At 33.1% G+C, this 15,374-nt stretch overlaps 1 protein-coding gene across 1 annotated transcript in view; it reads left to right on the top strand.

Moving 5' to 3' along the window:
* LOC129218466 (multidrug resistance-associated protein 1-like) overlaps positions 1 to 15,374 on the top strand; it is an 80,807-nt gene that overhangs the window by 47,580 nt on the left and 17,853 nt on the right. The window contains exon 14 of the mRNA XM_054852745.1: positions 13,091 to 13,192. Coding sequence (XP_054708720.1) covers positions 13,091 to 13,192 — 102 coding nt within the window. The remainder of the gene's footprint in view (positions 1 to 13,090; positions 13,193 to 15,374) is intronic.

Raw genomic sequence — 15,374 nt, 5'->3', positions numbered from 1 at the left:
GTCCCTTAAGATAAAAGCAATGCTTTTGACATTATAAAACAAGGTTATGGTAGCCTAACTGACTAGTGGTACAGTAAAAAAATGAAAGACAAAGCATTGTAGCTTGAGTACAACTAACTGGATGCGTTGCTAACTCTCATGCAATTTTTTCATCTTGAAGTGCATTTTATGAGTCTGAAGAACCATTGGCCATAGTTATGTCACTTGTTTGTGAAAAGACGTACACTCTAGTTTGAAATGTAGGCATCAAGTTCTATACTAACCCTCAGTGCACTGAGATACAGGTCTCTAAAAAGTACATTTTTCATCATATTTTGATGTTTTTCTTTCACTTTTCTTCTAGTTATCATATTATAAAGTATGTGAGTAAGCATAAGTCCTCTATTTGAAAGTCTATAACTCTTTTATGGTAAGTGTTTGATCATACTAGTTTTTTAAAGAGTATCTGGAAGTCCCTGGAGGAAAGTTAAAACCCAGATATGTTGACTAAATTGAAAACTGAATAGTTCATTTTACTCTTTTGAAATACGTAGTGTTCTTGTAAAGAATTTGCTCATAGTTCTGACACTTGTTTGTGAAAATACATATAGTCTAGTTTGAAATGCAGACATCCAGTTTTGTACTGACCCTCAGTGCACTGAGATAATGGCTCATGAAAACTACTTTTTAGCATTTTTGGATACAAAAACTGCCATTTTTTGGCAGCGCAGAGGGTGAGCCATGCAACTAATGAGGGTACCCAGTAAGCAAAATATCTTGCCTCCGTATTGCATAAAGGCTGGGATCAAAGTCGTCCTATATTTCCTATAAATCCTATATTTTTCAAAAAAAGTCAAAAACCATCCTATATTTCCTATGAATCCTATATTTCCAAAAAAAATCCTATATTTTTGATACCCCAGGGGAATTCTACACCTTATGCATAACGAGTTATGTGACTTTTCATTGAAAGTTATGCCCCGCTTCATCAAAAAAGAAGCTCTTAAAGGGAAAATTGGCGAAAATTTACTTGAGTTAGATCCAATAAAAGATTTGAAGTTTCATGTTGATAAAACGTTGCCTGGATAGTCCCAAATATACCACAAAAACATTTATTCAAGTTACAAAATATGAAAGTATCCTGTACTTGGCAGAAAATTTATAATTTTCTTCAAAAAACTAATATTTTCTATATCTTTTTTTTTAAATCAGGTAAATTTTTAGAAATTATAAAGCTGAAAAATATAAACAAAGTATGTAATTAACATTAAGTAGGAGATTTTGCTCTCGTGCAAAATATCTCCCACATCGTACTCAAAATTATGGGTTTTTTCATATTTCAGTTAAATTTTTAATTTTAAATATATTTTTTTATTCATTTGCAAATATTGATTTAAACATGTGTTTGCTAATAATTTTTGAAATTGATTTTTAACATAAATTCATGTATAATTTTTTTAAAAATAAATAGAAAAAAAATCAATTTTTTGAAAAAAGGCTTCCTGCTGTATAACTTAATATTTTTTAATTTGGACAAATGTTTTTGTGGTACATATGGCATATGGGGCTATAGAGGCAATGTTTTATCAACATGAAATTTTGAATTTCCAAAAAAAATTTCTCGATTCAGCCTAGTAGGAAGTGCTGGTTCACAATTTCAGACGCAAGTCAGCACATGTTGGCGTTGTTGAAATTGTATGAAAAATTTTACAGTTATTTTGACATAAAAGGAAAAATATAAGAGGGTGTGCTATGTGAAGAAACAATTTTAGTTTTTTTTGGATACACCCTAATGTACATCAATGACGAAGATATTCCTAAGAATGTAGCACTATCCTAATTTGACCACACTTGTTAAGGCTGTCCTGATTTTCTCTCATGGCCAAACTTCCGACAAGAGAGGCTTAACAAAAGAATTGTGACTAGTGACAAACCAAACATGAGTTTAGACACAATGGTTGCTCTCAGAGTGATAGAAGACTCAGGAAAACACCTTGTGGGAAAAGATGTTTATGTAAATAAAAAAAATGATCCAGCTGTGCAAAGCAACACACTTGAAATATAAGCAACAGAAAGAAAATAATCTGGAAGGAATAAGAAGGAAAAATATAAAACCTAAATCAAATGATGTAACAAAAAAATTTGTCTTGGGATGAACTGATATGATTTAAGGAAAGTATTAATTCAGCTCAGGCAATGATAGATGAGGGGAATTCGAAATTAAAATTTAGGACTCGAATGTAAATGCATGATTGACATTGAGGCTCGGCAAGCCGTAATAGACACTGGTACTAAAAAATTTAACATCTGCTCAGAAACAGCCAAGCAGTTCTATGTAATTTGTTGCTAAACCATTTTCAATTTAAATCGAAATGAAGTGTTGTTTCCCATAATATTATAATCGTTTTTATTTATTTATTTTTGTGTATGAGAAATTTAAATTTTTATATTCCGACAGTAAAGAATCAAAAAGGTGTGTCTAACAATTTTTGTGTACATATTTTTTTATCAGTAGCACTAAAAGGTAACTTTTTTATGATGTGCATGCAAAATTAAATCATTTTTTTAGTGTCCTATAAATCCTCTATTTTTTCAAACTGTGTCCTATATTTTTTTTTTTTAAAATGTCCTATATTTTGTCAGTTGGTCACTTTGATCCCTGCATAAAGGTTGACATGCAAGAAAAATCATCTTGCATTAATGCTGCCTCAATATTGTTATGTTACTCCATTTATGCTGTCAGGAGGCTGCCACAATATTGACTGACAAGGTGTATGCAGCGTAATATCAGGAAAATATCAAGGTAGGCTGCTTTTGTAATGCTGCATGCGTATTGATATGACAGGATAATATCAAGATGTTGTCATGACAGCATGAAATCAAGGTCTACGCAAGATGATCTTGCTTTTGTAATCTTGCATACGTATTGATATGACAGGATAATATCAAGATGTTGTCATAACAGCATGAAATCAAGGTCTAGGCAAGATGATCTTGCTTTTGTAATGTTGCATACGTATTGATATGACAGGATAATATCAAGATGTTGTCATAACAGCATGAAATCAAGGTCTAGGCAAGATGATCTTGCTTTTGTAATCTTGCATATGTATTGATATGACAGGAAAATGTCAGGATACATTGACATGACAGTATGAAATCAGTATGTTTGCAAGGTGTTTTATCTGTTTATTTATTTGTATTATTTTCACTTCAAACTCGAGAATTAAATTTCATTCTTTAATTATTTCTGTTGTTCTTCAAGACTGATTAGTTTTTTAGCCTTAGAATATTTTCTTAAAGCTGACATCTGATCGGAAATTCATATAAAGATATTAATAGTACTCGCAATTTAATTTAAAAAATGAAAAGTTCTTCGTTTTGCGTAATACTTGACTTATTTTTTTTAAATTCATGCTTCTAATTGTATTATTATAAAGACATAAAATACTTAGTAAGGAATAATTGCGGAAGTTTTTATAGCACATTAAATAGTAAAGATAGCAATAAATAAATAGATACAATGAAGTACATTTCCGAATGGATGTCAGCATTGAAAATATCCTCTGGACAAAACATATGAATTTATCTTAAAGAATAACATAAATAATCATTGAATAAAAATAATCTTACTCGTGAGATTGAAGTGATAATACGAAATTCTCGGCTGCTGATCCTTTGTTTCAAAGTCTATAGGGACGGTCTTGGCCATTTCTATCATTGATCGCACATCGTCTGCGATATGGCTTGTCTAGTACTATATTAATAAACAAATGCCGTTATCAGTCATTCATAAGTTATTCCTAAAACAATACTATTCCACACTAATAACTAAGCAACCAACTTAGCTAAGCCTAAAGAATTCAACGCCACGTGCAGCGTGGAGCTCTATCGAAGGTCAAAGGAGGAAGATAACAAGCCAGCAATGCAAGGGACGCTGGGTATAAAGAACTGTGCGCATACGCAAGTTTCAACAAAGTTTCCCCTGTTCTATTGTGTACTAATTACCTTGATACCGGCGACAGCATGAAATCAATACCATCTTGACGGCGTCAGCATGTATGCAATGCTGATATTGTAAGGTAATATCAATATTAGTATTTTAAGATGAATGCAATGTTACATACGTGTTGTTATTTCAATATTGCTTTTTAATCTTTATGCAACCTTTATGCAGTATGAAACACGTCAATTTTGACGCAGCCAATATAATATCAAGATCTGTCAAGGTTGTTGCAAGAAATTTTGCTAGTAGGGTATTGAATGATTTATATATATTCTTGCACAAATTACGTACAAAAACCATGGTTGAGCCTGAATGCAGGGAACCAAAGGGCCTCAAACATGACACTTTTTAATTTTTTTCGACAAAGTTTGGCGACCCCTGAAAGGCTGCACTGAAGGTCAGCCACAAAATTTACGATATATTTCAATTTAGGTACTAAATGTCATATTGTAAACACAAGACTATTTTTGGCTGATGCTCTATACCGTCCATCTTGGTTTTCGACACTAATGCTTTCTCTATGGGAAAATCTGCTAACAATTCCAAGCATAACCCGAGACATTATTGGAATATTTTCATGCAGTTTGTTTTAAACAATGGCTATGATGCAGAACTAGCGATGCGCTTTTTTGTTTTTTCTGTGATGATTTCAAAACATTTTTTATAACATTTTAAAACTTTAAATGACTATTTTCACACGTTTGAAATATGATATAGAAAAACTGAAAAAGGAGCGCAAGAGATTGAACATTTCTCTTTAAAAACATATTTTGAGTTTGTTTCTGAGACAATTTGTTCTATTGATATTCTCCATGGAGTAAAGCCTTGTTTTCGAAAAATTGAAAAACTGCAAAAAACACGCCTTCCACCAGACTACACCCATTTCCCCCACACACCCCACTTTGAGGGACCACTTTCTCTTCTCCCCCGGGGTCTTTGGCTGCTTCTCCCCTTTTCCCCTCTGCCTCAATGGCATCCAATAAATTACTGGATCCCTACTAATGACCATTCATTCTTTGTCGTTTTTTGTGTTGGTCTTTTATCTCTGTGACTCGACGACATCCGTTCTAAAAAGAAAACCCTTTTTTTCTTTATTCGAGTTCTTCGATAAGTTTTTGAAATTATTTAGATGATATATTTTTCAATGCTGTTTTAATATAAGTACACCGTTTGAATGTAGAAGTTATTTTGTTTAAAGAATCTGTGTAAATTACTGCATCTTATAATGGGAAAAAATGTGAGTCTTCTCATTTGATGATTCATATACATATTTCAAGAATTGTCATTGCTTGAACTTTTGTCTTAATCATTTGTGCATAACCAAGATCAAAGAGCTCTACTATCTTAATTCACAATGGTTTTTTCGAACTCTTTTAATGTTTCATGTTAGATAAAGTTTTTTTTTTTACAATATCAATTTATCAGTCATTATAACTGTGAAAAAGAAGGAGATTGCGAACAAGAAAGTTCACTATGGTAATACTCTCATCAGCTAGTATATAAGTGTACAACTATCTTTTTCCCAGATCAATGTTTTTTTTTTTTAATTTTCATATTATTTGGTGTTCCTCCTATACTCAAGATGGAAAGGGATCACATTTGATTAATCCAATTTTATATATATATTCAATTTCATGCATTTTATACTCCCCTGTGACACTTTGGAGCCCAAGTGAAAGTATTTTTTCTAAGAATCAACAAAGTCATGACGAATGCAGCACCTCGTATCAAAATGCTTCTACTTTGAAGATTGTACATATTTCAAGAATTATCATTACTTTTACTTTCGTCTTGATCATTTGCGCATGCATACAACCAAAGAACTCTATTCACAATTTACAATGCATTTTCCGAACTCTTTTGATGTTACATCAAGTTTCTTTTTGCAAAGCAAATTTGTCTATCTTCGCAACTGCGTGAAAAAGGAATGAGACGGCAAATAAGAAAGTTGAGTGTGGTGATACAGCCATCAACAAGTAATTTAGTACCTCACAACCTTTTTTCTACGACCAATGTTTTTGGAATTTTCATATTATTTTGTTTTCCTCCAATACTCAAGGTTGAACAGGATCATATTTGATTCATTCAATTTCATGTATAAAGTGATGCATTTTTTCAGCCCAGATGGCTATTTAAAACCCCAAGTATAAGTATTTTTTCAAAGAATCAACAAAGCAATGACGCCTGCAGCACTTCATATCAAAATAATTCTCGATAGTTTAAGAAGTATCATTAGTTGAACTTTCGTCTTGATCATTCCTGCGTGCTAAATCAACGAACTCTATTCACAATTTACAATGCATTTTCCAAACTCTTTTTCATGTTACATAAAGTTAATTTTTGCAATGCGAATTTTTCAATCATCGTGACTGCATGAAAAAGAAATGAGACTGCGAACATGAAAGTTCAGTATGGTGATACTGTCATCTGCAAGTATAATGTAGTACTTCACTAACCTCACAACCTTTTTTCTCCGGTCAATGTTTTTTTTTTCATATTCTTTTACTAATTAAATCTAATTAAAAACTGCAGGGAAAATACTTGTACAGGGCATGAGTGTTTTCGAAAAATTTACTCTTTATGCTTTTTTATTAATTGTAACATTCATCAAACTAGCAATCAGCAAAACCTAACTACACAACTACCAAATGTTTTTATTTTATGCTCACACCGACATCCGCCGAAATTCTTCGACATTTATTTAGGAGTAAATATTTTCGATGCTTCTTATAACTCGGGGACAGTGCCAGAGGACTGGAAGCTGGCTAACATTACACCGCTCTTCAAGAAAGGGTCTAAAGGGAGTGCGGGAAATTATAGACCTGTGAGTCTAACTTCCGTGGTTTGCAAAATTTTTGAAACATTGATAAAAATAAAGATAGTAAATTTTCTAGAGACTAATAATCTATTGACTAGTTTTCAGTACGGTTTCAGGAAAGGAAAATCTTGTGCAACTAATTTATTACATTTCTATGATAAAGTTACCATGGCTTTGGACAATAAGAAGCCTGTAAATGTTGTTTACATTGATTTTCAAAAAGCTTTCGATAAGGTACCGCATGTTGCTCTACTTAGCAAATTAGCTGATATAGGAATAGGAGGGAAAACTTTCATTTGGGTAAAAAACTGGCTGACCGGAAGGAAACAAAGGGTAGTTGTAAGGGGAAATTATTCTAATTGGAGTGAGGTTTTAAGCGGGGTTCCTCAAGGATCAGTTTTAGGGCCTGTTTTGTTCATTGTTTTTATGAACAATATTCACAAAAATATTTCTGGGAACATGAATTGTTTTGCTGATGATGTCAAAGTTATGGGGACTGTAGAAAATGAAGAACAAGCAAATCAGCTGCAAGAGGATCTAGATCATATTACTGAGTGGGCTGATAAATGGGGTATGGCTGTTAATGTTGGGAAATGTCAAGTGCTACATTTAGGGCATGGAAATAAGTGTACAAGTTATTATTTGCAAGGTTCAGTCATTAGTGAGGCAGACAAAGTTACTGATCTGGGGGTCTTAATAAGTCAGGATTTAAAGTTTAGCCAACAGTGCAGCATTGCTAGTAACAAGGCCAATAAGATGCTTGGGTTTATCAATAGATCTATTTCAAACAAATCTAAAGAAGTTCTTCTGCCCTTATATAGAAGTTTGGTAAGACCTCATTTGGAGTATGCTGTTCAGTTTTGGTCTCCTTATCTTAAGAAAGACATTAATGTATTGGAAAGGGTTCAAAGGAGGGCTACAAGGCTAATAAATGGACTTTCTCACTTAGACTATGATTCCAGGCTTAGAAGGCTAAAAATGTACAGTCTTGAGCAAAGAAGAGACCGAGGGGACATGATTCAGTTGTTTAAATTTATTAAAATGAAAGATGTTACGGGGCTGAAGTTTAGCACTGAAAACAGGACAAGGGGTCATTGTGTTAAGCTATTTAAATCTCAGGCTAACATAGATGTTAGGAAAAATTATTATTTTAGCAGGGTAGTGGAACCTTGGAACAGTTTACCAGAAGAGGTGGTAATGAGCAAGGGAGTAGATAGTTTTAAGAGGGCCATTGATCTTCACTGGGGATTGTAAATTGACTAGGACCAGACTAGCTGGGCCCAGAGCTTGATGTTGGTCGTCACTTTTGTATTTGTATTTTTCTATGATTATTTTGCTTTTCTTTTCAAGAATAGTTTCAGCAATTTCTGTAAAAAGCAAAGCAATCTTTTATTGATAAAGTTATAAAGATCATCAGTGTTCCGCTCACCCCCTCCCACTCAATTACATATTGAAAAATACATAAATGAATGAACTGAACGAATAAATATAAAACAAATAAATGATGATTATGCCGCCCATCAATTGCAAAACAAATGCAGAATTCGATTTGAAGAGTAAATGTGGAGAATTGTCCCGCGGTTTCAAAGTTTTCAAGTAAAAGTGAGAAGGGTGGCAGGAGAATGAATTCTTTTTTCCCAACCCTCATACTCCTGAGTCCTTTCCGCTACGCCGATCTGTTGTCATGGTGGGAAACAGGCCGGAGGGGGGGGGGGGGGGACATGTTCTGGAACAGAATAGGAGCTTCTTAGCTCTCTGCCCTCGTTCGACCACAAAGGCGTACCGATGGGGACAGCTTAGATTTACAACTGTCCTTTCAACAACTCAATGATTGATGCTGTCCATCATGAAATCTGACCAATTAGCAGTGCAAAAAAATAGAGTTAGACCCATAGACTAATAATAAGAGTAGACCGAGCTATGGCAACCCTTCTGCTGCTCATAAACCAAACCATGTGACTGGTGGATATCCTAGCAACAGCGGGCGTTAATCGTAGCAGACGATCAACGCCAGCGCGAAATAAAATAAATAGAATTTATGGAACACGGAAGAATGATCTTTTATGGAGTCCGATTTGTAAATTTGTTATTCTAAGTTGTAAATATTTTGTTAATATAGTGAGTTTTTCGTTTAGATAGTATTGTGCATTTTCTTTAGTCAATTTCAATAACTCTCTAAGCAATAAAAGATGCAAGCGACCAAGAAGAATCAGCAAACGGTAAGATTTTTACCTACAGTTTCAATTTAAGATACCGATTAGTACATTTTTGCGTTAACGCAAAACGTTTACGCCATTTCGTTCACGCCAACGCTGACAGCTCCAAATGAAATAAAAGTTACCGAAAACTGATCAAAAACTATTACTAATGTCAAAATAATGCATAACTAAAAGAAAAACAGTTCAATCTCTGCACCTGGAAGTTTTTTTTTAATGAAAACACATTGTCTTAAAATACATGTCGAGTGCCAAACTATGGATAATGCTGCCATCTAGCAACCATGCTGCCAAAGTCTTCGCCAAGCCCTTCCACTAGTCACATGATACATCTATGAACCAATTTTCTTCATCAGCAAGAATGATAAAGCTCGGTCTACTTATTATTAGTCTATGGTTAGACCCTCCCAGATACACCCCATGTGTTGCCACAGATTCCGTAATTTCGCAGAGTCTAATTTTACGGAGAGCTTTAGAAGAGCCTTAATACACAGAAATAATCACATTTTAAAAACGCCAATTTGGAAAAAACCTCTACGTTGGGCTCCACTTTGTGAATTTTTACAGGTCCCGAAAAAAATTTTTGGAGCAAAAGAAAAAATATGGGGTTTTTTTTCTAAAATTTTTAAAAGAATCCACCATAAAAATTTGAGCAAAATTAAATATGGCGTATATTCGAACACCCCATTTCTGCCCGCTTCTTATAAAAACTGACTCTTAGGCAAATATTACTCTTACCTTCTTGACTAGATAGGTGCCTAAATTCTGGAGAAGAGTCCTGGCTTGAAGAAGAAAAAAAAATATTTCACCAGGAAAACGCACCAGTTTACAAGGGTGCGTTGGCGATAGTTAAACTACAGAATTTGAGATACTATTTGCTCAGCCATTCCTTCTGTTCCCAACTGGCACCCTCAAAATTCTGTCCTTTAACAAACTTGAAGAAATTTGTTTCTGAGAAGGGGCTTGAGAGGGGTGAAAATGAATATTTTTACAGCCTTCTAGATTCTTGTTTCCGGGAAGTAATACTAATAATTGAGAATGGCTGGACTAAGTTTGTTAAAGTCAAGGGATATTATGTAAAAAAAATAAAACCAATTTTAAATTGAAAATTGTTTTTCATTGTGAGGCCAAGAACTTTTCCCCTTACTCTTGTATATATATATCACCTGCTATAGGCTGATTTATACCTACAATGAAACCTCAGTAAGCTCACCTTTTAAGGGACTGTAATCAACTGGTCATCAGATAGAATTGATAAACAGAGTAAAAATTTAGTCATACTATTCCTATGATATTGTGCACTGTATATGTAAAACTAATTTAGTTTGAAATCTAACTGAAGTCGGCTCTCGATAACTCGAGGTCCCAAGGGACTGGCTAAAACGTTCAAGTTATTGGTAGTTCGAGTTATGGGAAGTTTCCACTACAGTCTCAAGAGTTTGGGACCCAATGAAAGCTTCGAGATAAAGGAATATTAGAGTTATCAAGATTCGACTGTATGTTCATGCTGTCAATTTGCAATTTTTGACAGAAAGAGTATTTTTCTGAATTTTTGTTTTACATGAAAGAGCTAGAAAGCACTTTCTGCACTCAGTACACCATTTAGCATACTTGAGCATTTTCCTATTGCAAATATCTTCAACTGGATCAGGGTATGCTTTTGAAGTCCTTTTCTTTTGAAATGGTGTGATTTTCAGGTAGTAGAAGTTTCAGGAGTAGGTTTTCAGGAAGTAGTACCATCTCACATGATACTACTTCCTCTTCATCAACAGCTTTCTTCACTTTTTTGACTAAGCAGTGCTACTGACAACATAGATTCCTCAATATTTCTTCTAGGCAGAATTCTACACAGGGTTGCTAGTTTTTTTCCATTGAAAGAAAAATCTTCAAAATCTGCCCAGTCAAATTCTGGCATGGGAGATGCTTTAAACTCAACATCTTGCTTTGAAGTCGTGATACATTTGGCTTGATTGAAGCAATTCTTTATTTTCTCTGGCTGAGCTTTGTTTTAAGCCGAGCTTTTTCCAAATGAGTGTCCATAACATTGATAGATACAGCTCATGAATTTGCAACCACAGGGGTGCACTTTCACAATAGCATTATTTTGGAGTTGAGCTTGATAATGTATTTTAAATGCCTGAATGATGCCTTGGTTAAAAGCTGGGTTTTAGCTGTTGTTTTTAGGCACAGAAATTTTAATTGTAAGTGTCACATTTCTTAGACATTTCACTTGTGAGTAAATGATTTCTTTTCACAACTGACTACAACTGTATTTATGTCGAGGACTGCATACTAAGTGCCTTGCCTCCATTATTTTTTATACCGATAGATGGCAGTACCATCACCGGATCGAACAGTTAATGAGAATTTAGAACTAGACCAGGAGCTAATAGCTACCTGGTACTAGCACCCCCAGAGGTATCGTTTCACTTGGAGGACACTGAGACCACGAGCATATTTAACGTCGCCCAGTCCCCTTTAATGACGACGGTGGGTCTTGACCATCGAGGTTCGAACTCAGGGCCCTCCGGCCCCGAATCCGACACTCTACCAATCGGGCTACCACGGCCCCTGAGTAAATGATTAGGAAGGTTTTCAGTAGGTGTCAAACTACAAAGTGTAAATTAACTTTGTGAACAACAGCCAGTACAGTTTTCTGTGGTCACAGAACTATTCACAAAGTTGTTCAAATAGAGAATTTAACTGACATTGGAAATAGATTATGAACGATCAATCTGAAATTTTGGTAAACTTTGGATGGTCAATATAGAGAAGTATATGCTTCATTTATCATGTAGATAACTTAACATTTTGAACCAATTTTTTTTAAAAGGACTAAAATAAGGATAAGATTCATGGTTTTTGACACAAAGTGCAAGTCTTATTCGTATATTAATGTCTAATGTGCAATTCAGTTCTAAATTTCAAAATAAAAGAAGGAAAATTATTACTTCAATTTTGTTTCTTTTAGATAAAAAGAATCTGCATCTTAAGGTTCAAATTATATTTCATTCAAATTGACATAATATTATAAAAACGGCATTAGTCAACAGTAGTTTTTTTTTTTTTCTATTATGGTAAATTTTCATTACAATAAAATTGTTTTTAGTTGAAAAATATGATTAAAATTTTTTTGGCAAGAAAAGTTCCACCAAATTAAAGCAGAACTATGTAGCCCTCCTGTGAGTGGCAGCTTGCCAGTCAGTTAAAAGGAGATCTTTCCACTTATTCAAGGTCCTAGGAAATTGAAACATTGTATGCTTAACCTCCAAAACCAAAGGAGGATCTCATACAATCAGCACATCTCATACAATCAGCACAGTATGAACAAATACATAGAGGGATCAACGAAGTCAAATTCAAAGAAGTGATAAAAGTATCACAGTGAAAGAATAAATTGTGACATGATAGTGCTAATAGTGCTCAACCAAAGCATATTTCATAATCCTTTTAGCTATTCAAATAGCTTTGTAGATAGAGTAGAAAAAATATGTGCTTAGTTACTGGGCTAGTCAAGTTATCTACATATTAAGTTAACGTTCTACTGTATTTAAATTTCAATAAATTTTAGCTTTTTTATCTAAATGATACTTTATATACTACATTACATATGCATTTTGGCTGTCCACCGATAGAGTTGCTGCATGAAAGAATGGATGCTCGCACATGAAGAATGCATTAAGTCAGAAAATAATGAGAAACCATTATGCAGTCCCATTAGAAAACAGAAATATCATATAGTTGTGTGTATTTAACCAATAATTTCAATTCAGGTGTTGAGTATCAAAACCAGGTCAATGCACTTTTTTAAAGCACTCACTGATTGAGCTGTTTTTCAAAGAAGGCGTTTTTTTTTTTTTTTTTGACAGTAGTTTTTGACCTGATTGAATTAGATACGATCCAAACTACTTTGTAATATGATAATATCCGTGAAGAAGTATTAAATCATGAAATAAAAATACTTTAAAAATTGTGTATTGAGCTTATTTTGTTACTTTACATCTGAATTGCTTTGATCTCGCTGACAATTACTCTTAACATTTGTAAATGCAATCTAAAATTATCTTATAGATGTCTTCTGCTCTGAAATTTTTGATTCTGAATGGAACTGCTTTAGAAAATAGCTGTATATCCTTGGAAAGAATAGATGAATATTCAAATTTAACTCCTGAGGTATGTGATAAAAGTTTTAAAAATTAATAAAAGTCAGATGAAACATAAATTTTTAATTTACATTGAATAATTCAATTACTTTTCTTTACATTTCATATACAAAGTAATTATAAATTCCAAAATAATACTGTTTTTCTTTTTCATTTTGTTGCAATTAACACTTGGAAGCAAATAACTAATCTTTTTATCGAAATTGAATGCATAAAAAATTTATAACATCCCTAAATTAACTCAATATTATTTTTAATGATCATTATTCAGTGTTTATGATTATTCAGTAATTATTGTTCTTTAAATGATATTAACTATTAATTACATTTGAAATGCAAGAATGTGATATGCTGCATGATGTGAATTTTTCAGTAGGCCAATTTCTAACTTTTAAAGAACTCTACAGATTTTTTTTTTTTTTTTTGGTTTTATACATTCTATATTCTGCAATACTAAAACCAGATATGTTTTTCTTCAAATGACATAATTCATTTTCATGTTTATTTCAGTTTTAGTTATGAAAAACAAAAATTTTGATCAAAAAAACACTCATTTGTGGCTTGTCACATTTCTGCCCCAAAAATATGCTTATTTAAAAAAAGTTTTTATTTGATGTCCATGTGAAAAGTCCATGTGAAAATGACCAAAGTTGCTTTCTGGCAAATAGACTCGATTTTTTTTTCAAAATCATAAATTTTCACAATTCTAGAATATGTTAAACAGAGAATATGTTTTACTATAATAATTCAGTTACATTATCATCTATTTCATTGTTTGGTTCAAGATTATTATAGTACTTGTAGTGAATCGGGGAAATGAATGGAAGGAGTGATTTCAAATCATTAAATTTTTTCTCATTTGTTTTGAGGGCCGCCTTGTACTTCGGTTCAAGTGAGTGAAGTTGAATATCAACAAGTTGACCAATTCTGATGAACTGCACTTTGTTGAATTCTCAATTTAATGAATGTTTGATAAGCTTGATGTGTTCTTGGAGGTGAAACGAAACGCTAAAGCTGATGAAAAGTAAACTGGTGCCCTACAATGTTCAATGTGTTTCCAAGTTTGAAGAACCACTAACCTGTATAAAAATGAGGACATTTAAAGAGCAATATTATGACATGCCACACTATCCTCCTATAAAGTTACAACAATATTGACTCCTACAAACAATTGTGTAAAATTCTTTATGATATTATTAAATAAGCTCTTAGCAGGAAGAATTTCCACTCAAAAACTCAAAAGACTTTATTTGGAAAAAAAAAAGAATTTAAGATACCTTATTTTGCTGCCAATGATATGAAACTTCTGGAGTACAAATAGTATGATTAACCACTAATTATTTTATGAACTTACCTGTTCTGAAGCTGATGAACCATGATTTGAAGGTTGATAATCTTTATCTTCAACACTTACATCCAAAATCTAAAGTAGAATCATCACTGTAATCGTTAAGTAATTTCTTTGAATTCAACGAGTTCTTCTGAGTACATGACATGCCCTTCCCAGGTTCCGCCATCTTAGCAAATGGCTTGTCATATTCTTCATCAAAAACTGCTGACGTTTCTTTGGAGCAATAATATTATTTGATATTCAGTGGTGCCAGGTGTCGAATTTTCACAAAATAAAACAATTAATTGCCTTTTCATTTGAATCATCCCCTCTCCTGCACTACCTCTTTATTTCTCTTTTGTTTATTTTTCCTTTTTAATAAATTTCCCGACTTTTAGAAATTGAGCTTAATCATGCAATGTTTGGCTAAGTATTAGTTGACTTCACTTTTCACTGCATTATACTTTGCTGCTGTGCTTTACTGTGGGAATTGATTAGATCAGAGATCCCCTCCTTCACTCACCACTTACTGCATTAATCAAAATTCTTATCTAGTAAGCTCTCTTCAACTCTCAGTTATATCTCTACAGCAAGTTCTGCTATATAGAAAGAACTGACAATATTTTAAAATCCTCCATATTTCTTAGCTTTCATTCCCCATTGTTTTTAGATCCTGGAGTTGTCGACTAAATGCAAAGATAAACTAATGGCTTAGAAAGAAATTTTGAATAAATTCAACTTATCTTTGGCTAGAAGTTGCTTTTCTTTCTAATATTTTTAGATTACAAAATTTTTACATCTTTTAAAGATAAAATTTTTTATTGAATTTTTACTTTTTTTACTTGATTTTTAATCCTTAAAT

The sequence above is a fragment of the Uloborus diversus genome, chromosome 3 (genome assembly GCF_026930045.1).
Source record: "Uloborus diversus isolate 005 chromosome 3, Udiv.v.3.1, whole genome shotgun sequence".
Taxonomy (NCBI): Eukaryota; Metazoa; Arthropoda; class Arachnida; order Araneae; family Uloboridae; genus Uloborus; species Uloborus diversus.
This window is presented reverse-complemented; position numbering and strand designations above follow the sequence as displayed.